The sequence below is a fragment of the Botrytis byssoidea genome (genome assembly GCF_014898295.1).
Source record: "Botrytis byssoidea strain MUCL 94 chromosome Unknown BBYS_005, whole genome shotgun sequence".
Taxonomy (NCBI): Eukaryota; Fungi; Ascomycota; class Leotiomycetes; order Helotiales; family Sclerotiniaceae; genus Botrytis; species Botrytis byssoidea.
Window position 1 is genome coordinate 394,889 of NW_024065846.1, and position 21,100 is coordinate 415,988.

A 21,100-nucleotide genomic window follows, 5' to 3' on the forward strand; every position below is an offset into this window, starting at 1 on the left:
AAGGCGAAAGGAGGATCATGTGTATCACGTGATAATCCTCACAATCCAATGATTTCCACTCCGAAATCTAGAAAATTTGGAATTGTTGTAGTAGTTCACACTAAAAATACCTAGTTCGTAGACAAAAGAGACTTTTGCGATAGCTTTGAGATGCCATAATTAATTTTTTCATGACATTCAATCTCTTCCTCTTGTCCTTTCGTTTTCTTCTCTTCTCTCCTCTCTCTTCCCCCATCAAAGACCCTTTTGTATCTGCAAGAGAGCGCGTGCGCAAGTGCTCTTATCCCCGATCTCGAACTCTGGTTGGCTAAACATAAACCTCGCGTGTCTCAACCTGAATGTCCAAACTTTCCACCTTGGCAACATCAAATTGAAATAGGTTTCCTTTTCTACCACCAGCAATTGTCCTACAATACCTGCATTGTATAGATGTAAGTGTTCATATTCTTTGCCTCAAGCATATAGTCCACTTTGTATGATTCTTGATGCGTTCCAGTTTTCTTTGCGCTCCCTTTCTCGACCATCTCGTCACTCGTCATCATGGCGCCAAAACTTTGTGGGCATCTACTAACGATCATCATAACTTCCAGTGCGATACGATATCTCTTCCATCAAGTTTGTTAGATAGAGAGTTGCAGACATTTAGTACCCACAATATAGGCCAGAGGGTCATCGAAGCGAAGCATCTTTGTTGTAGTTGAGGTTGAATGGGGGGAGGAAAGCAACAACATTCCAACGATCTTTTTCACTCAACATCGTCAGGGATAAACCTATCTACTGTGAAATACGGCCAATAACTAATTTAACCGATGACGGCAGTCGCAAATCCACCAAGTTTCCCGCAGATCAACAGGTCGGCATGGGGATCTAGTGTTAACCAAGGAGGAATGAATGCTATTAACGGCGACGAAGTGGGCAGAATGTTCATGCCACGAAAAAGCGCTCAGCGTGCCAACTCATCCTCGTCGATAACTTCATTGTCTTCACTTTCTTCAACTTCATCCAACTCGACGGTAACGCAACAGAACCCACAGACTAATGGCGTACCGATGTCCTCCTCTAATGAATCAAGTAATTGGGGTACGGCAGCGGCACGAAAGAAGGTCCCAAGGGTGCAACAGCCATGGACCAATAAATCAGACTCGGTCCCTGGTTCCCACACGACACGACAACCTCCATCGGCCTTAACAAATGGAAATTCTGGTTCATCTATGACTCCATTGCATCAGCCGGCTCCCATGGTACCATCCCAGCATGTTACACTAAATGGATCACAGCAGATCAGACCCCAGGGCCAACCTACAGAAGGGGAGCCAATGCTCTACTTGTTATCCATGAACGGCACCTTTGATCACAAGAGGATATCAGTGCCTTTCTATCCGGATAGCTTGAGAATTGGACGTCAGACAAACGCTAAAACAGTACCATCGCCTGCGAATGGATTTTTTGATTCGAAGGTACTATCGAGACAACATGCAGAGATTTGGGCAGATCGTAGTGGGAAGATCTGGATTCGAGATGTTAAATCATCAAACGGTACCTTCGTCAACGGAGCGCGCTTATCGGCCGAGAATAAGGACTCAGATCCGCATGAGTTGCAGTCGCAAGACCATCTCGAGCTTGGTATAGATATTGTTAGCGAAGATCAAAAGACGGTTGTACATCACAAAGTCGCTGCGAAAGTCGAACATGCAGGTTTTGCGGGCTCAACTAATAACGTTCTGGATATGAGTTTCGGTGATCTGAATCCTGCTAATGGATCAATGATGTTGCCATCTCAAGGTCCCATGATGAGGGGAAGAACTGGAAGCCAAAGCTCAATGAGTAGTAATGGTCGTGTGGGACTACCGGGTAGCGTAGCTGGGAGTCAAATGAGTGTGATGGGCCAGCAACGCCCGATGAATTTCTGGTTGACCCCCGTTACAACAGAGCAGATAGTGAAGAGGCTTTCTGTAGGTTCATATATCTACACACATTAATTCATTTTGACTGACTTACAACCTAGCACGAGATGCGAACAGCCCGATTGCAAAACTCCGACCTTGGGCGAGCAGACAACTTTTTTGGTGGCCTGTTATCGAAGGATAATGTGAAAGAACTTGAGAATGCTCCAAATGTAGAGCTAAAGCCTGCAGCAAACGGTTCCGCTTTATCTTTTAGGGCTGAAGGAAAACCTCGATTTTCTGATCCTCCCGCGCCGCCGCCCCAACAACCTCTTCCTGAAAAGCCAGACGTTGCTCGCTCTCATAACTTTGATCCCTCGTCACCTACTGCCTCTTTAAGAAGATCCAATACAGAAAAGCAGCGGTCTTTAGCGAATGGTTCTCCTGTGAGAGAAGTCAGTAGTCAAATAATTACGTTGGTGGAAGCATTGGCGTCGGCAAAGAAAGAGATCGACTCTCAAAGTGCTCGGATGCGGGACTTAGAGGAAATGCTTCAAAAGGAACGACAAGCACGAGAAACGGCGGAAGAAATGGCCAAACGATTGGAGCTTCAAACGCCGGACAAAACTTTGAACGGAAGTGCCAGATCTGGGATGGAAGGTTCAATACTCGAAGACGCTTTTGAGCCACCCTCAGACGATATCTCATCACTTGAGAAAGCCGATATACAAGTTGACGCTACTGGTATTGCAGACTCATCTCGTTTGTTGGAACAGCGCCTTGAAATTATGGTTTCTGACATGCAGGAGCTGCGATCCCAGATGGAGTCATATAAGAAAAGAGCAGAAAGCGCCGAGGGGGAGAGGGATACTGACCGAAAAACCTTAGCAGAGATGATTGAAAAAATTCGCGCGGATGAACAACTGAAACAACTGTCTTCCGACCGATCCCGATCTCCATCGAAGCAGGCTTTTGAAAAACATGTCAACGGGACTACGAATGGAGGTGATTTGGCACTGCATCCCGTAAGGCGACCAAATGGTATGAAACATACCTCATCGGAAAATGATCTTCATGCATCGCTCACACGTGCGATCGCTTCTAAGAATGCCAAACACGATCCTTTATTATACCACTCAACACCCTATGTCTCGATGCTTGGCGTTGTCATAGTCGGTATGGGTTTGATGGCATATCTCAACGGTTGGTCACCACCAAAGGCGGACCAATAAACCGTACAATCTTTTCATACACGTTTTCTTTTATGTTGAATCAAGCGCAGATACCATTCACGCGTCATACATCGGGTCATCGAGACCAAACCTCTGTATTTAATCTCCTTTGTCATTTTCACAGGGTCCGAAGATTGTTTAGTTATGCATGTGGGCGTTGTGGGGTTGCGGGATTGTTGGAATCGTGGCATTGGGGCAAGCGGGCATGGGCAAGCGGTAGGGGCACAACAATACCAAGATTCTGGTTTCGTTTGATTGTTTGAGGGGAAATGGATAGGTTCATCCATATACATATACCAAAACGGGTTAGGGAATGGTATGGATTGCTTGAATGGATTGAATGGACATTTATCACTTTGGTAGAATAATTCCTTACAGTTGTTGACGATAGCACAAAGTGGACCCGTTACTGGCACTTTCGATATTCTGAAAATGTTCAGCTGAAGTGGACACTTGAGGCTCTATCACTTTTGCCTGTTTTTTCCACTTCTCTCGTGTCTTTTTATGCATGGAAATACCTAGGTAATTTGCCTCAAATTAAACATATGGGCTCATGAATAGCCTCTCTCGTTTCTTGCAGACTCACAGTCAACTTTTTATCAGACGCTATGTGCTTCTTAGGTTTATCAATTAGAGGCTCTGAAGTCTGTACTACGAGGCCACCAATAGTATCCATTATTTTCGTTTCTATTGTAACATTGCCTACAATAAAAGCACTACATTCTTTGAAGATATCATCTCCAATTGTCTCAAATCGAGTTTAGAAGTCCGGTTCAAAGTGGCCAGATGTAATCTGAATAGATGCTAGCTAACAACACATGTGTGTGTTTTATGTGCCGGATGATGCTTTTATTGTCTAGTAATTTTGAGACTAATCCATTTGAAATTCCAGACGATATAGTTCAAAGTCAAATTATGTGTTTTTGAGCTGAACATTGATATCGGAACAGATGAGTTGATAGGTATGGATTCAATGTATGATTTCAATCAAAGATCAGTCTACAGCCCTGCTATGCAAGTTCCTTCAGGATATATCTTGGATACAGCTTTCCAAGCGAAATACTGTTGAATTCTTCTCTCGGGCAAATACCAACCTGTCTTGATACGATTCTTCTGTTGGGCCTTTTGTGAGGTTATGAAGAAGGTGCGTAGCGTGTTTGTCCATGGTAACAATGATTCCCAAGGTCATCCAAGGCAGGCGCTTTCGATCATACACTATCTACAACGAATTGTGACTTGAATTCAATTGAATCAAAGTACGAATTGCAGATACCTGTCTTAGCTCAACAACATTTTTCTCCAATCATTATCATCACTGTTTTTAGATTAGCCTTTTGGGCGCGCGCAGAGTCGCACATTAGATGAAATCAAAAAATATCAAATATACCTATTCTAGGGTTTAGAGAAAATTTTCAGGGTGATCTTTGAGGCCTATGATGGCTCAAAACAGAGGTATTTGTGGCGCAGAGTTCCCGGCAAAAGAACCAAGGCCTCATTTTCATCACGAGAGAACATTGGCTGTTCATATGAGAGATGTGCCTGTGACCAGAACATCATCCAGCCCTGAAATTTCCAGTCAACGGACTCTTCATGCGCTCACGCCCCCGCCGTTCGATTATACTCAATTCATGGAAAGTTCGCTTGATGAATCCAACCATACTGGCTGTAATCCGGAGAACATCGAGGATAAATTCAACGTGCCGTACGGTGTTGATGCTCAGGGCAACTGGTATGGTACTGTGCCAACCCCAGGGGCTCATACGGACGAATACATGGGTCGTGCAGAAGATTTGTGCAAGGAATCAAACTTTTCTGATGTCCGGCACGACGTAAACAGAGAGAAATATTTGCCTTCTCAATCTGATGATGCTGATCTTTGGCACGCACCGACTCCGGGAAATGGTAATACTCCAAAGATGGAAGTTACCGATAGCCCTTTGGATGAACAGAATTCTTTCAATACGCAAGATAATTACACTGTTCTTCCGCCTCCTACCCCTCCAAATATGAGGCCCGATTTTAGCCAATGGGATGGTAAAGTAGGAAATACTGTATGCTATAATTCGCTCAATGACAGGCTCAGTATCTTATTCTTTTTAGGACTCAGGAGTTGAAAATCCGCAGAGTGTAATTCGACTAAGCGATACCAAGGGCTGTGAAAAGATTGAGAAAGATTGTCAGGCTGGGAATCTCCCAGAAAATGTTGCTAACAGAGCAAAGTACTATTGGAAGATGCTTTCCCAGGCTATTGCAAACTTCAGTTGGCTGCATTTGGACGAAACAATGGATAAAGTGCCAGCAGTTCTTGTTGCTTGTTGTATCTACATCGCCTGTCGACAGAGTGAAATCCCCAGAACCTTCATTGCAATTCGGGTGCTCACAGAAACTTCTTCGCTGGATTTCCGTCAGTCTGTTCGCAAATCTTTTGAGATTATTCAAAAGTATATCGTTGAGACTAAATGCTCTTGCTTGAGAGCATTCAGTATGTTTCCATATCGAGATATACAACAATGAAATATGCTGACCACTTTAGGGGCACCTTCTGAGGGATGTTGTCAGATATGCCACAGGCTGTATAAAAAGGATGTCGTGAGCAAAATATCCGAGCCACTAGCGTTCTGTATAGAATGCTCGGGTGCATATCACATGAGTTGTGCAACATCACTCGACGCGACGATTGCGACCCCCGACCCTAGCGGCTTGATCTGTCGACGATGCGTTCCATGTCTTATCCATCCTGACGTGGAACAAAATCAAAGGAAACCAACAGAGAAGCCTTTAACAACCGCTCGCAATAGTGTTACTGTAAAATCCAACAGTGTCGAAAAGATTGGAAAAACATCCAAATTGTGCGACGATCAATCTCAGGTCCCTGACTTAGTAAGGGAAGAACTCAAAGCCAATTCAATAGACAGTAAGATGGTAAAATGGCTTATGAAACGTTGCCGAAATCTCAAAAAAAGGCAAGATGAGAACATTGCAAAAGTTCTCGCCCCTGTCCCGCACGATTTTCTGGCACAAATTGAAGATGCAGAAAACGCGACCATAAAACTACTCAAGGAGAATCACCAGGCGTCCCGGACGAAATTCAGCAAGGCACAAGAAGTCTACCTAACTGCTCTTCAGACCGACTTCTTACAATTTAATATGCAGTCTAATTTGCAGGGCTTCCTCGCGAGATTGCAGCAAACGAACAAGACAAGTGGATTTAAAAGAGACCGCAGTATTCTTGACCCATCGGAAGAAGCTTCCCAAGAATTCAACACCGCTCTCGTTAGCTGCGACTCTGAAATTCCTACAGAAAGATCCTCAGGATATGCGGTCAGGTCCTCGGAACCTAAAAGGGGAGGTTCCTCGCAGCATTTCCAGGTTAATTCAACAGGACCCCAGCGCTCATCACGATACATTCTAGACTCTGAACTAGAGGAGGGTGAAATTCAGGAGCATCCAGAAGTTAAATTTCGGAAATTTGAACCTGTTATAAGACCTGATATAACTAAAAGGGCAAGAGTTTTTATGCAAGAACAGATGACTCAAAGTGCTAGTCAGACAGCAGCCACAGAAGGTCGATCAAACGAGAGATATCATAGATAAGCTGTGAAATTATAGCAGCATACATGGAGAAAGTTGATAGATTGGATAATGTCAGTGCAGCGAAAGATTGGGACATACGTATATCAGAGATTGGATGCTAAAGCACTTGTTACTAGATTGTTTTGCATTAGTGGGCCATTAGCGACACACTTTTTCAGCGCATAATGTATCATTAGATGAACAGCTTGAAAGTTGTTTGGATTGTAGTTTCGGCTGTGTATTATTATCATCCTAGAAGACCGGAATTCATATTTATCCAGGCTGGATTAAAACACATGCTCACAGCGTACGCATTAAACAACAAAAGACGCTGTATTGAGTTTTAAGAAACGGGAATTGATAATTCACTTATTGATATTGAATGGAATGATAGCTAAAATCTCTCCTGTACTCAGATTGTTTTAAACATCGTCACCAAATTCTCTTCCAGTAGTATCATCCAATGTTAGCATTCATCTCATCTTCCCAGTCGTTCATTGGTGAGTCTTTCGGATCATCTCTTCATTTTTCCTGTTGAGTTGTGAATCTTTTGTGTGCAAGAAAATAGAAAGAGGACTTGGGAAACGAAAGGATAGGCAGACCAGGGATGATCACAGTAAGGGATCGGCACTACAAAAAGTAATGAACATCTAATCTCATGTTTTTATGCACTTTTATAGATTTCTAGAAGAAAATGGAGTTTCTTTCTCATATAGAGATATTGAAATGATGTCTGCGTGAATCGAAATTCTCGATTTGGCCGTCATCACTTCTATTCTCTCTTAGATGTATGGGTAAATGCTTTGGGGAGAATTTAAGTTACATAAATTCTCAATTCACGGGTTATTCTAGCATCGGAATACCTCAGCTAACAGACGATTAAGAAAGATTCTCATATGAAACTTGAATAACAAGCCGATGAAGAGTATAAATGGTATGGGAGCAAAAATCCTATTTCCCAACAAGCTTCTTCAAGTTGACTTCTGTGAGGTCCCTTATTTCTATCCGGCTGTCCCATCCTCCGCTAGTCGCTGGTGTGTTTTTTAACTCTTATTATTGATGAAGCTTTATCGACTCAGAGAGACCGTAGTTTATCCTCGTACCACGCCATCAAGAGATCCTTCTCGAAATACGGTACTGAAAAGTCAATCAGATATAAATTTTCGCTAAAGATCTTGAATAGTCCATCTTCATTTCTGGTGCTTGATAACTGGAATCGATAGTTCTGAATTGTCTCGGCTTGATCTTTGTTCTCTTTCTTCAGAGCTGCATTATCATCGGATAGTTGCTGGAATCTTGACATAGCTGCACTGGACGCCGAGCTCATTTGTTCAATTTGTGCTTTGAGTCTCTCAATCTCTAACGATTTGGCCAGCAAGATCTTTCTTATGAATTCCATTGCGTTGTCAACATCGTCGTCAAAATCACCTTGCTTTGAAACGTCGGTTCTTGCTCTTTTTCTACCTTGAAAAATGTTAAATCTAGTCATTAATGCTGAGTGATTCATGTAATCTGTGTGCACTCACTATTGGTCCTTGAATACACCATTTTATCTTTCGAGGGGATTGATGGTTTCGGCTTTGGATTTGGCAAAGATTTCTACATGAGATGTTAGAACCACGAAGTATTGCTGTCAGCTTGAGATAGGCTTCACCATATTTTTATTTGATATTGACGAGTTCTAGTCCTTTTGCGCCCTAGTTGTTCACTGAAAGCTATGCTATACACAATCTCTAAGTCGTGATACTCAAGAAGAAAAGGCGAACAAAAGCATCAAGTCATGTGAGAAGCAGGCGTTTATATGTTACACAAATGAAATCAAATCAATAATGATTATTTTTCTGATAGGTGATAATATCTAATCCCCAACAATTTTGTTTGCTATAAATATGGGGAAGTTTGCAAAGAGATCCAAACGTATTATTCGACCAATCCCGTTCTAGATCAATGCAAACTGCCGAGAAGTCTGAAGGTTAAAGGCATTCGAATTGCGCATATTGATCAATCAGGAGAGGGTAGACTATAGGTTTTGAAATATAAAAAATAATACTTCAGGCATTAGCTAGGTAGCCTTACTACAATCAATGAACATAAGTTTCGAAGGCTTGCACGTTAAACTTTTCACCAACAAAAAGTGTAGCGTCAATATTGTGTTTACATTCGAAGCCAAGAGATAAAGCCTACCCCTTAATTTTTGAGGGAATGTAGCAACTCCTATTTCTGCTATTTTATACTCCAGACATGGAAACTACTATGCAAGAATCCGGAAATTCACTTCCCGAGTCGAACTCCGAGCAAAATATGTATTATGATCTAGTTTTTCCAAAAAGGAAGAGATCAAAGGCAACGGAAGCAGGGGGCGATAGAGCAAGAATGCGTCTCGATGAAATTAATCAGGGTACTGGCAAACGTAGGAGCTCAGAAGTGCATTCGAAAACTCATGTGAGAAAACAGTTAATCTAACTACTAGGTACATGCAACTCAGCTCCAATCCCGACTTGCCCAAGGGTGGTTATATCGGCTAAGAACGATATTCATGTGCAGCCAAATCCACCTTCGTCTTCTCTCATCAACGAATTCGAGTCAATTACGGACCACTTTATAGACTTTACAAATAAACAGGATGACTTATCAGACATATCAGAAGACGGTATCTTCTAGAAAGTAGTACCTTATTTCATCATCCCCGGAAAAAGGCTAATTAGTTCATCCAGACGAAACTACACAACTTAACACACTATTGGGTACAATAACCGAATGTGAAAGATTTCTGGCATCTGTCAAGAAGAATGCTGTCGCTTACCGAGACTCGACAGCAGAGCTCCGCGCCAAGCTACAGGTTGCCGATACGGAATCGAAAGAATCGGCAGCAGCATTTACTGGAGAAATTATGTATCTCAAAAAAGATATCAAGGCGCGCGATGATGAAATTGCGAGGTTGAGAGGGGTGACTGATAGATTGAGTCGGCAGAAACATCAGAATGCAAAGCTTGTTCTAAGGAATGCGAAGCTAGAATCAACGGTGGAGGTGCAATCTGCAAAGTTAAAGAAGCTTGAAAATTGGAGAACGCAGATGCGGAGGATTTTGAGCGAGGAAGATGCTGAATCATGAGATGATATGATGGATGCATTGCTGTTCAAACTTCTAATGCATGACAATGATGAATTTTTGGTCTGTTGAAAATGAAGTTGTTCCTTTGATAATGGTATTTGGTGATGCGAATCGAAAGATTGACTTCTTTAAAGATTTCGAAAGTTGAGAAGCGTCCGGTCAATTCATGCACCCACTGGAGGGCATCGCTCTTTCCAAAATGTTGCGGCTCGTCACTAATCGATACAAATGCACATTTTTATTTCGAACTTTCTATTCTTAACACGCTAGAAACATTAATTAGATTATCATATTATTCTTTCATTCTGGAGTCCAGTGGTATACATACTCTAATACCAGATTCAATCTATAACTTCAGACCCCCAGATATTCCTACCCTTCGATTTTACGACTACAAAGTATGTCTTCTTCGAACCCTAAGAGAATTTATCTCAAACGAAACTCCAGAAACGATCTCGATGATGAATATTCACGAAATCAAGCGGGTTTTCCAGAGCTAGAGTATGGCTCACCGCCTCGGGGTACACAAGTTCTTAATTGTACGTATCACGGATTTAATTTATGTTACTATGCTGACATGGCAAAGTCTCCAAGGAAAGCGCTACAGAAAAGGAGAAAAAGACAGACGTTATTGACGAAGCAATGCGGAGACGTCGCGTCGCCAACGAATAAACCGACGAAATTGTTGAAACGCTAAAAAAGAAGGTAGATACTTTCAAAGAGAAGATCTCTGCTTTAGAAGCTAAGGACAAAGATCAAGAAGCTGAAATTAAGAGGCTGGAAGACTTGAGTAACAAGTTGAGGAGAAAAAATAGTATAGAAAAGTCAAAATCGAAAGGCCCCAATTTGGAGCGTGAACTCGCAGACGAAAAAGCCGAGATTTCGGGGCTGCAAAGGGCCAATTGGCGTTTGAAAGACCTGCTTCGCGATGAAGAGGCCAGGGCTGAGAAGAAAACCTCAGAAGCAAAAATGTTGAAAGCAGAGATGGCCGAGCAAGGTAGACACTTCCAAACTCTGCAGGGTATGATGTCGACTTTAAATGAGGCAACACAAAGCGCGATACACGAGCAAAAGCAGCTTGAATTAGAAAGCAACAAACGAGAGGCCGAAACCAATGCACTGACAGTTGCAAAGCGAAATCTTCAGAGACAGCTGGACGAAGCGAATCGAAAGTTAAGTGTCGAGGTCGAGAAGGGCAAAAATCTACAAGCAAAATCCACTGCTGAAATCGCCAGAACACAAGTATTGCGAGAAGAAAAGCACAAACTGGGAACGGAGTTGGAAGATAAGAAAAAGTTGCTAGATACACTTCGCAGATCGTTCAGAGCGTTACACGCGTTTGCGAATGATGAACCGCTCGATAGCTAGTTCAACTTGGGGGCTTGGTTACCAAGTAGCGGGAGTTACGATAATTAAGCGAAAGTAGTTGGTTAATAATAGCCTTGAAAGTTTACTTTAATGATCGGCCTTTTCCTTGCAAGTCTTTCATGATCTATTTAATACTCCTCAACAATGCCTACACATATAGAAGATCTTAGCCAGTCGGATCTCAGACTGAAAAGCTTTGTATTAGACCCCCAATACCCTCTTCCATTCTCATGACAATCACAAAATCGGCCCACGTCCACATAGTGCAGCCACCCGAATCGACTGCAGGAACACAATATGCACCGTAACTTCCTGCTCGTAGACTCGCGTGCAAGAAGTGCTTGAATCGATCTTGGAGCCAGGATTGTCTTTGTAATTGCATCGGTCGAGATTTGGACGCTCTCCATCTTACTTACCACATACAATTCATTGGTGTATTCAACAAACTCAATGCTCATTCTCCGAACTCATGAGTGTTGCTACGAGGAACAAGAATGTTATGGAAGGAGATATTTCACTTAAATAACTAATCCATAGCAGAAGACAATCACCACAATATTCAACTGTCCACATAACCCCAACACTCGCATTTCTCCACAACATCATTGCCCAGTATCTTCCTCGGAACTCTCCAAACAATGAAAAAATCCAAAAAAGAAATCCAATCACCACAAAAGAAAAGTATAAGAAATTGTAAATCCACAGACAAAATCACCAAGCACACTAATGCCCATAGCTCCAAAGTCAAAAAAGATTGCATCATGCGCAAGGGTATTTTTGTTGTACGGTTTATCATCAGTCTATCTATTTATATCTTTCTTTATAAACCAAAATTTCATCTCATCCATAAATATCCACTGTAGATCTCCAGCCATATACACATATATCCGATTCAATCAGATGGATACCCTTTGCCGTCCTCATCTCTCAGTTCAAAAAATCTATCCAAAACGCCCGCCAGAATCTACTGGCATTCAATGCGCAAATGATCCGTATCCCTTTTATCCAAAAACGCCCATATGTAACAGAACCCTATGTAACTGTCCGCTGACACACGAATATATACATCCCCTAAATCCCCTAAATCCAGCAAATCTATATCCAGAAAGATTCGAAATAGAGAAGACAGCAAATAGCCCCTCTCCTAGAATAGAAGCAGACACAGCTCATGGCATGAATCTCAAAACCACGACGTTTTCCCTATCTTCTTCATTCTCATGTTGACCAACCCACCTATGGTCACCCCTCCTCTTGACATAAACCATATCCACCACACCATCCGCTCTTTTCCTTCCTCCAAGCGCCTCCCACGCTCGCTTCTTGCCCGTATAACTCAGCCCCTCACGGAGAGCGCCATAAGCAAAAGCTAATCGCACATCTTCCTTTCCAGAAGCCCACATGTCTGAGTCACCGAGATCGAATGTCCCCTCCATCTTCGACATATCCCAATGAATACCAGTGGGATATTCGGCGAGAGAGTATCCGTTTGTGAGAACCCATTTTGACGATCCCTTTCCGTCGAAACCGAATCTCTGGAAAACGCATGCCTCACCACAGGCATCTGTAACAATGTGAGATATCTCGGGAGTAGCATGATGCCAAGATTTGTAATGATGTAAAGAGAGAGGTTGATGACCAGCTTCGTAGAAACCGGATGGGTCACCCCATTGATCGAGTTGATTGAGTCTGGGGAGGTAGTTAAGGGTGATGGAGGTGTGGTTTTTGATACAGTGGTAGAGGAGTCGATCGCCCTGGAACCCAGATTCGGTATATTCGCCTGTGGAAGGATCTACGTCGAGACAGGGGAGTCCAATCAAAGTGTGTGCGAGAGGAGCAGTAATGAAAACACCAGCTCCACCGTAAGCCTACAATTCGTTCGTTAGTTGGCATTTGACAGGAAGGATTTAAGGTTCTTACCATGGGAACACGATCATGCATAATAAAATCCACCCGCTCGGTGAGAGTACCGATATAATACTCCTCGTTGGGATCATAACTGTGCAATTCCTTCATCAATGCGCCAAGCGAGGGAAAGAAAGTATCGTCATCAATCAACGACAAGTATTTTCTGCTTGATCTTGATGGATGGCTGTAAAGAATTGGTACCAAATCAACATATCTACCCGGCATATCGAGAGAAGGATCCGAGTGGATGACTGTTGCATCAATTCCAACACCAGTGAGCAATTTTTGAGCAGCTTGCAGTTGCTCCTCGGTGGTATCGTGTAATTGCAAGACAAGACCAGCTCCGTTCGATGTGCCGTTTCCATCTGTGAGCCATCGTACCCATTCCTTGACTGGCCCATCAACTTCATCACTGAATCTCTTGTAGGTGGTTGAAACTCCAAACAATAACTCAGAAGCGTCAATTTCGTCTGGTCGTGGAGTTTTCATGACGTGAATTTCCAAAGGCTCCAATGTATCCGCTGGTAGCCTCTCAACATCTGAGAGCTTGATCTTTTTCCACCCAGAGGGAAACAATTCTTGGCTGGTATTCGTCAACATCGGTCTTTCCTTCGCATCTGTAATATATCGTATAGTTCTCATCACGTAGTTGATTTCCATCTCAACATTGTTCTTCGCCAATACATCTCGTAAAAACGCAGCGTCATCAACATCAGTAATATTCAGTTCCACTGGTGCAATTTGAGCCTGCTGTGTTTCATGAGTTTGCGCAACTTGCTTTGCAGTTGCTTGTGACTTTTCTGGTTGTGCTACATTCTCTTCTTTTGGCGTTTCCTTAAATGCAGGTACGATGGTCTGGGAAACGTTCTCGTGGTAATAAGATAAAATGAGGAAAAATGCTACCGTCGCAACAGCGAGGAAGCGGTGCACAGGCATCCGAGGCATTTTTGGGGCTGTCTTCGGGCTCTAATGGCGATTATCGCCTGGTTTTCGATAATCACTTCCTGTAGATGCTAGCGATTCTTATCGTAACGATACCCAATCGACAAATACTCGCTCGTGTCGTATATAACTCAGTGCAATGCAACTGCAGAGCAAGAATGCAAGATTAAAAATGAAGGTGTTAAGGAAATGAAAAGAGAGGGAGGAATAAAGAATGAATTCTAGACTGATGGAACAGGTCGGACGAAGGTCTAGGTGGGAAATGGGGAGAGAAAATAACTGAATGAATAGGAGAATGGTGGAGACGATGGAGAATGAATTCGGATAGGATGACGAAGCGTTTGATAGTCCCTGGTCGTTGGTGGCACTGGTGCAAGATGGTAAATTAAACCATGGGGAATAATCAAATTAGAGTAAAGAAAATTCTTGATTGGAAAATTCGAGGTGCTTCAAGTTAATCATTAATTACTATGCTCATCGAGCACATCCATCTAAAGGGGGTCGCTTTTGGTGGAGCCGTATATCTCTAAGTTTTGAAGGATTGGTCGAAGTAGCGGATAGAAAAAGTAGATCTACCTAGTAGACATCTAAAGATGAGCAAAATATATTAAAGTTGTCTACCTACCTAGTTTCAAGGGCAGCTGGAACGGATTTCAAGGTTTAAGGGTTCTACAAATGAACATGTTATTGCATACCAACAAATGACTGGCTCGACTGGCTATCGAGGTAATTTGTTTAATAAGTTTTATCTGTAGGTAATTTGAGTGATAGGATCCACAAGACAATGTCTAGCTAGGGTAGAGGGTAGCAGTTCATGATTAGCGGGATTAGAACAGGAAATGAGATAAAATCACTGATGGCATGATTTTCTTTTTATCAGACTATCAATTGAGGCTGGCTTGAGACGACGAAACTGTCATGTCAGTTTTATTTAAAGCTTAGTTTGATACAAGTTGCTGCTATTTTAGGTCCCATAAAGATGTTTCCAGAGACCCACGAGATTTTTGGTTGTAGAAAAGATAGGGACACGCAAGTGCCAAGGCGGTAGTTGGGAGTATGCCTGCTACTGTCTGAGCCCCGAAATAATAGTGTAGGAGTGTAGCAAGGTTTGAAATGCTTAAATTAACCAAGCATTCCGTGAAGCTTCTTGAATTCCATGAATTCTCGAGTACATTAACAGGTAACTGGTGTAAAACTGGTGTCAACAGTCCGACTAAAGTAAGAAGATACAGGTAGAATCAGAGATTTGTTCCTCGTAAGGCGTGGTCTTCCTGGGCGACCCTCACCAACATGACAAAACCCTTGTTTCAAGAAGCTGCAAGTTACTGATCGGCTGTGGAGCGTTTAATATCGAGATTGTCGACAATCTCAGCAAGTGGACAAATCACATTTTCGATGAATGAGAGCCGGAGGGGGCTGAGTAAGTGCCTGTGATAAGAGCTCTTCAGATATACTGACGATCTTCTCGAAACGTTTTGATAAACTGCTTATCACTGGCGCCGATCAAGACGTCCGCTGCCGTTGCCTAGGATATGGGATTTCAAGATCCCGAATCAGAATAGCCTCAGACCCAATTCGAGGGAAGAACTGTAGGAATAAACGCGGAAGAGGAAATGTACGAAATCCCACGAGTGAAAGTTGCAACGCGGTAAATACTAACATCAAGTAACCCATCAATATTTGATAGACCTGTGCGCTAGTGAGTTACATAGGCAGGTACGATAATGCGAATATATTAATGCTTTAGTCGACGCAGGAACGACAATGATTATCAAAGCAGACAAACTTCGTAAAGGTGCTCGCCCCACTTGGAGCAGTCTGTGAATCTGTGATGTTGAAATTCAAAAGACATTCTCCTTCTCTTCCCCAGATATATCCCAATAAGGATTGGATTCACGAGAAGAATACCTGGAGAAGAAAGGTCAAGCTGAAAGGGCCGAAAAGTCCAATATAAACAGTACATCAAGGTTGGAACTGCATTGGTGAAACGAGCTGTCTTTGGATTGATTATGGGGAAACACGTTGAATGCGTTTAATCGACAAGAGTTAATTAACATATTTCGAGCTTTAGTCATGAAATTCCTCTGTTAAAGTGCGGTGATTCGAGATGACGCCACTAAAAGGAATTATTATTAGATTATGTCAAAAACTCAAAATATAAACAGTACGAAGTACTTCTTCTCGGGCCCATTCCGAGACCTATTCAAACTTTATATCGTGAATTTAAATGCACAAAGTAACGGCTCTGATGACTAAGCATAGTTGGCTAATAAGCTTCCCCCGAACCCCTTTCAAATCCATGACACGAACAACTTATCTAAGAAGCTCGTACAACTTGCAGCTCTGGTAAATCATCACTTCAAGGTAAGATTATCAGAATACGTGCTGTATCATTACCGCCATTGATGCAGCCATCCAGGAGGTCAAAGGCGATGTGAACTGCTCATAACCAGTGAACAGTCACATATCACAAATAAAGTTGCGCTAACTTGGATGTTTACCGACTATCACTCTCGTTTTCGCCAGAGGTAATCAAAAATGGCTCCATGTATAAATTTGGCTGATGACAGGTTCCATCTACTTACTCACCCTCGTCTTGAATCAAGCCGATTGGCCTTCTGATCTTTCTAATGACGTTGTCAATCCGATAACGACTTGCTTTCAACTCGTGCTTCGCAATTTCTGCTTCTCTCTCCGACGTTAGCAGGTTAGAAGCTCTTCCACTCCAAAACTCAATCTGTAACCGTTGGTCAATCTGCCTGACCGGCAATCTTACCAGAATCAGAGCTGTGAGCTGACGCGCAAGTGCTCTTGCTGACAGCCTCCCAAGATACAATGCGTGATTGAACATCTTGATGCATTACATACACTCCTCCACTCCTCTAAGCCAAAATAGTCACTCTTTTACTGCTCCAGATATGTACGGGGCATTCTATATGCAATCCTGTGGAGACTGTGGGCAAATTGATTCATTTCTCGACCTGCGTGCCTATTGCTTGACGATATTGCTTCAATGGTGTAGCACTCTTCGATATCATACCATTTGTGACAGTATCTTTTGCAAGGCAAGAGCTCGGTCTATATTCAAACACGATACATACAACAACAACTTTTCTAAGCGTCGCGGGAAAATATACAGAAATGAGAGCACATTTCAAGGGCGAGTTGGTTCGAGGCGAATAGCCATGATCCCAATGTCGATATCTCGCATGAGAACCGTTTGAACGAGTTGCATGGTGTATGGGCTGATCAGAAGCAACTCATACCTTGCTTCCTGCTAAATGACGGTACATTTCTGGGATTAAGGGCCTTTCTCCAACAAAGATTGGTATATATCTTCTGGCGATTAATGTAACTCACGTCTTAGTCTCAATATCTTCAGGTCCATCGGCAAGAAAGGCATTCTTAGTTTCACACGTTTGCTATTATTACAACAGTCAACAAGGTGGGCTACACCATACCATTAGCTGTCATCGCTTGGTTGGTTATAGTCATTTCAGTACTTTCTCACCTAACGCTCCTATTGGCAAATGGATTGAATACCAGATCCTTTATATGGTCACGGTCTTGAGACTCCAATGGTAAGCTTGGTATCATTCATCACCAATGTCACTGCCCACCCAACGACATCCCTTATCCTTGATAACCTATTCTCTCGGTCCAAAAAACTACAACGCCCAGACAGATCCCCGAATCAATGGCGCTTATCGTTTCCAGCCAATCACTTGGCGCAGTATTATTTCGCTCTCGGAGAGACTATACACAATAGCACTTTTACAAATAGTAACCACGATTACGCGCCTTTGATCAATGCTACAGAAGGGGTTGATACTGGCACTACTGGGTTTAGAAGTTTGGAATCCGAAGATCTTGAGGGTGTATTAGCTGCTTTCCCAAAGAGTACTGATCGTGTTTTCTATCTGGGAGCAGGATTAGGAGTTGGCTGCTTCATTTTCGCATGGAGAATGCCATGAAAAGATTTGAGAATGAAGGAAGTTCAAAGGCTTAAAAATATGTCTTAATCCAAGAATGAGATCAAGACCAGTGTGAAGTTGGTAAGCACTTCCGCCGTTTGAAAATCTCTCAAAATATGAGACCTGTCGATATGTGTCTTTTATTTTTACTCCTCGCATTGGATTTGTTAAACAAACTCTGCAAGTCGAAGAATGTCTATTACAAGTCAAATAATCACGTCCCCATTTCAAAAAGGGCTCATGGCTTCCCTGTCAAGAGCACCATGCCGAGCGCATTCGAAAGAATAAGGAGAGCTTCCTAAGCCACGACAGAAATTGAGACATCTCTCAATGCTGACCTCGAAGAGCAGGATTATCGCTCTTTTGTGAGGATACACTAATCACACTAAGCTCAAGCCCGATCATTAGCAATTCTGATTCACACCATCACCAAGAACCTGTAAATAGCAAATAAGATGGTTGAAGAAATCAGGAAGAACTTCGACCTAAGAATAGATCTTTACCCATTTGCCCTCACTTGAGATGCTGCTGAACCGGTATAGACTCATTGACTTGATGAGCAACACATAGCTGCGAGCCGATCCCGACATCTTGTAGCAGATAAGCGTAAATGGCGGTGTTGCATGAAACGTTCAAGATCGACAACTTACTGGCCGGAATTGCAAGAGAGGTCATCGTACGCCGTAAAAGATCGGAAATGATCGACAAATTGGTGAAAACGATCATCTAGCAATATTGACCGTTTCACTCTCTGCCAATTTTGAAAATGGATATCAGAAAGCAAGCCTTGCTAATTCATTTTGGTGCAATAGACCACGATGCAAGAGAGAGAGAGGTGAGAATCCGATAGGACAATGTAGGGCGGCTTGCCTTGGCACCCAGGCACCTTATTGGAGGCTCAACCCCACCCAAAAATAATAAGCCGAGCACCTCATCTGCTATCACGACAGAAACACCCCCATGTTCAAAAATTAATCGCGATTGCTCACATTATCATCATGGCATTTCATTCCGTAACAACCTCCAGGTTCATTTCAACGTCTTGTCGAGATGGCAAACTCTATCCCTTCCTCTAGCTCTGACGCTGCATATAGTTCCGACAATGATACCGAAGTTACGGATAGCAGTGCTACTACTTATGCTTATCTCGCCGATGACCCTGTGCATTTCTCTTATCGGGATGGTGACCTTACATGGTCCGGAGCTGTAGGAATTGATGGCGGCATATCTGGTGGAAAAATCAAAGGAGAAGATGTGATCTGCGTTACTGAGAACGAGGGACCCAATGGTACTCTGGGCTATACAATCTTCAGTCTGCTTCCAACAGAAGGGGGGACTAAAAAACTTCCATTCGAGTTGAAGACAACATCTGCCACCAACCTTCCCCAAGAATGTCTCGAAAGTTATTTGATTAGAAGTTTGCCGACATATCTTCGTTCCGCAGAAACGCAGATATACGTTTTGATCTCAACGTTGTCTGGGACAGGACTGGCGCCAGACTTTTACGACGCTGTGTTGCACCAGGTTCTCGGATCTATCGGATTGCCGGAAGGAAGCTACACCTTGATCAGAACAGATAATGCAGATTCCGTAAAGGACTTTGCAAGCTCAACATTGCTGGAGGGCGCAAATAAGGGTAAAAAGCAATCGATATTAATGTTAAGTGGTGATGGTGGGATGGTGGATACAATAAATGGATTGCTTGAGAGAGGAGAAAAATCAAGGTGGGCTTCTCCGCACACCCTATCTGTGCTATTCACTACTAACATCTTATGCACAGGTCGTATGTAAACCCGACATTATCTCAACTTCCTCTTGGGACAGGAAATGCTCTCTTCCATTCTTTACATCGACCTTCTCCGATCCCGTCAATATACATACAGGGTCTCCGGACTTTACTTCATGGTACCCCTTTACCGCTTCCAATATTCAGTGTGAAATTCTCTTCTGGGGCACGAACTATTACGAACGAAGGCCAAACAGAGACACCACTCACAAACAATATCGTCTACGGGGCAGTTGTCGCCAGTTATGGCCTCCACGCAACTCTAGTTGCCGACAGCGACACAGTCGAGTATAGAAAACATGGAGACCAGAGGTTTCATCTGGTAGCTAATGATTTATTGTTTCCAAAAGATTGGACTCTACCACACGCTTATAAAGCTTCTGTCACATTGACTAGATCCGATGGTACAGAAGAAGTCATACAAAGGAAAGAACATGGATATGTTCTCTCAGTACTTGTATCCAACCTTGAGCGAACTTTTACAATATCTCCTGAAAGTAAGCCCTTGGATGGCCAATTACGGGTCATACACTTCGGAGCTGCAACTGGTAAGCAAACAATGAAGGTTATGGAAGAGGCATACAAAGATGGAAATCATATTGGTATGCAATGGGATGAAGATGGCCAGAAGGGGGAGGTTGGATACGAAAGTATCGAGAAGCTAAGGATAAATTTTGAGGAGTCTGGAGATAGTTTCAAATGGAGACGATGTTGTGTAGACGGTTTGATTGTGGGTGTTGAAGAGGGAGGTTGGATGGAAGTCGAAAGGTTGAAAGGCGAAGGGACAGTCGATGTTGTGGTTGATTTGTGAAATCAACGAGGGGTTCAAATTAAGATATCATGTTGCTAGTAAAAATAGATCGCTTAGCGGATTAGACGATTAAGGGCGGTTATTTCTGGGAGCATTGCCTGTTGTGGTTAGACGTCACAATGGCTGAGTGGCAGACTTTAGATTGAAACAGTTAGCCTGGAGTTTTAAGCATATAATCTTACTATCTTGCATCCTACATATCGTATATCAGCTCTTTTTTTCTCTCGTCTCGCCACTGACACGTCGTGCCATGTATGTCTATCCTCAAATTTTCGACCTTCATGGTTTGGGTCGGGATAGTAGTGGAGTGTACAGTCAGTCGAAAACAATTGTAGGCAAGTATTTTTTCCCAGGAGATGTGTTTGATTTCTTCATCTGGTGGCGCTTCAATTTAATTCACATGTACTCGAGTAAATATCTACAATCAATTCTTCGTTTCTCGCTCTATGTGAGTCCATCTCCATTATTACCCTCCTAACATATGTAGTTATCATCATCAAAATTATGTTAGGCA

At 42.8% G+C, this 21,100-nt stretch overlaps 7 protein-coding genes across 7 annotated transcripts; 5 read left to right on the forward strand and 2 right to left on the reverse strand.

Moving 5' to 3' along the window:
- The first annotated feature begins 219 nt into the window (after positions 1-219).
- On the forward strand, positions 220-3,788 carry EAE97_002930 (uncharacterized protein). Its single transcript, XM_038873442.1, has 3 exons — positions 220-431; positions 591-1,952; positions 2,006-3,788. The coding sequence occupies exons 2-3, from the start codon at positions 810-812 to the stop codon at positions 3,113-3,115; spliced, it is 2,253 nt and encodes a 750-aa protein (XP_038735305.1). The 5' UTR covers positions 220-431; positions 591-809; the 3' UTR covers positions 3,116-3,788.
- Positions 3,789-4,551: 763 nt separating this feature from the next.
- On the forward strand, positions 4,552-6,709 carry EAE97_002931 (uncharacterized protein; the record flags this gene model as incomplete). Its single annotated transcript, XM_038873443.1, has 3 exons — positions 4,552-5,166; positions 5,216-5,597; positions 5,649-6,709. The coding sequence occupies 3 exons, from the start codon at positions 4,552-4,554 to the stop codon at positions 6,707-6,709; spliced, it is 2,058 nt and encodes a 685-aa protein (XP_038735306.1).
- Positions 6,710-7,763: 1,054 nt separating this feature from the next.
- On the reverse strand, positions 7,764-8,345 carry EAE97_002932 (uncharacterized protein; the record flags this gene model as incomplete). The annotated part of the gene is made up of 3 exons (XM_038873444.1): positions 7,764-8,152; positions 8,215-8,287; positions 8,343-8,345. The coding sequence occupies 3 exons, from the start codon at positions 8,343-8,345 to the stop codon at positions 7,764-7,766; spliced, it is 465 nt and encodes a 154-aa protein (XP_038735307.1).
- A 584-nt stretch (positions 8,346-8,929) lies between these two features.
- On the forward strand, positions 8,930-9,800 carry EAE97_002933 (uncharacterized protein; the record flags this gene model as incomplete). The annotated part of the gene is made up of 3 exons (XM_038873445.1): positions 8,930-9,098; positions 9,159-9,338; positions 9,403-9,800. 3 exons carry the CDS (start codon positions 8,930-8,932, stop codon positions 9,798-9,800), a joined length of 747 nt encoding a protein of 248 aa, XP_038735308.1.
- Positions 9,801-10,200: 400 nt separating this feature from the next.
- On the forward strand, positions 10,201-11,168 carry EAE97_002934 (uncharacterized protein; the record flags this gene model as incomplete). The annotated part of the gene is made up of 3 exons (XM_038873446.1): positions 10,201-10,339; positions 10,387-10,457; positions 10,506-11,168. 3 exons carry the CDS (start codon positions 10,201-10,203, stop codon positions 11,166-11,168), a joined length of 873 nt encoding a protein of 290 aa, XP_038735309.1.
- Positions 11,169-12,334: 1,166 nt separating this feature from the next.
- EAE97_002935 (uncharacterized protein) lies at positions 12,335-14,018 on the reverse strand (the record flags this gene model as incomplete). Its single annotated transcript, XM_038873447.1, has 2 exons — positions 12,335-13,033; positions 13,086-14,018. The coding sequence occupies 2 exons, from the start codon at positions 14,016-14,018 to the stop codon at positions 12,335-12,337; spliced, it is 1,632 nt and encodes a 543-aa protein (XP_038735310.1).
- Positions 14,019-19,039: 5,021 nt separating this feature from the next.
- Positions 19,040-20,586, forward strand: EAE97_002936 (uncharacterized protein; the record flags this gene model as incomplete). Its single annotated transcript, XM_038873448.1, has 2 exons — positions 19,040-19,713; positions 19,770-20,586. The coding sequence occupies 2 exons, from the start codon at positions 19,040-19,042 to the stop codon at positions 20,584-20,586; spliced, it is 1,491 nt and encodes a 496-aa protein (XP_038735311.1).
- Between the last annotated feature and the right edge of the window lie 514 nt (positions 20,587-21,100).

Excerpts from the sequence above, each read along its gene's own strand:
- EAE97_002930 (XM_038873442.1), top strand. The coding sequence starts at position 810 with ATGACGGCAGTCGCAAATCCACCAAGTTTCCCGCAGATCAACAGGTCG. Across the intron at positions 1,953-2,005 it reads AGATAGTGAAGAGGCTTTCT|CACGAGATGCGAACAGCCCG; the intron begins GTAGGTTCATAT and ends CTTACAACCTAG.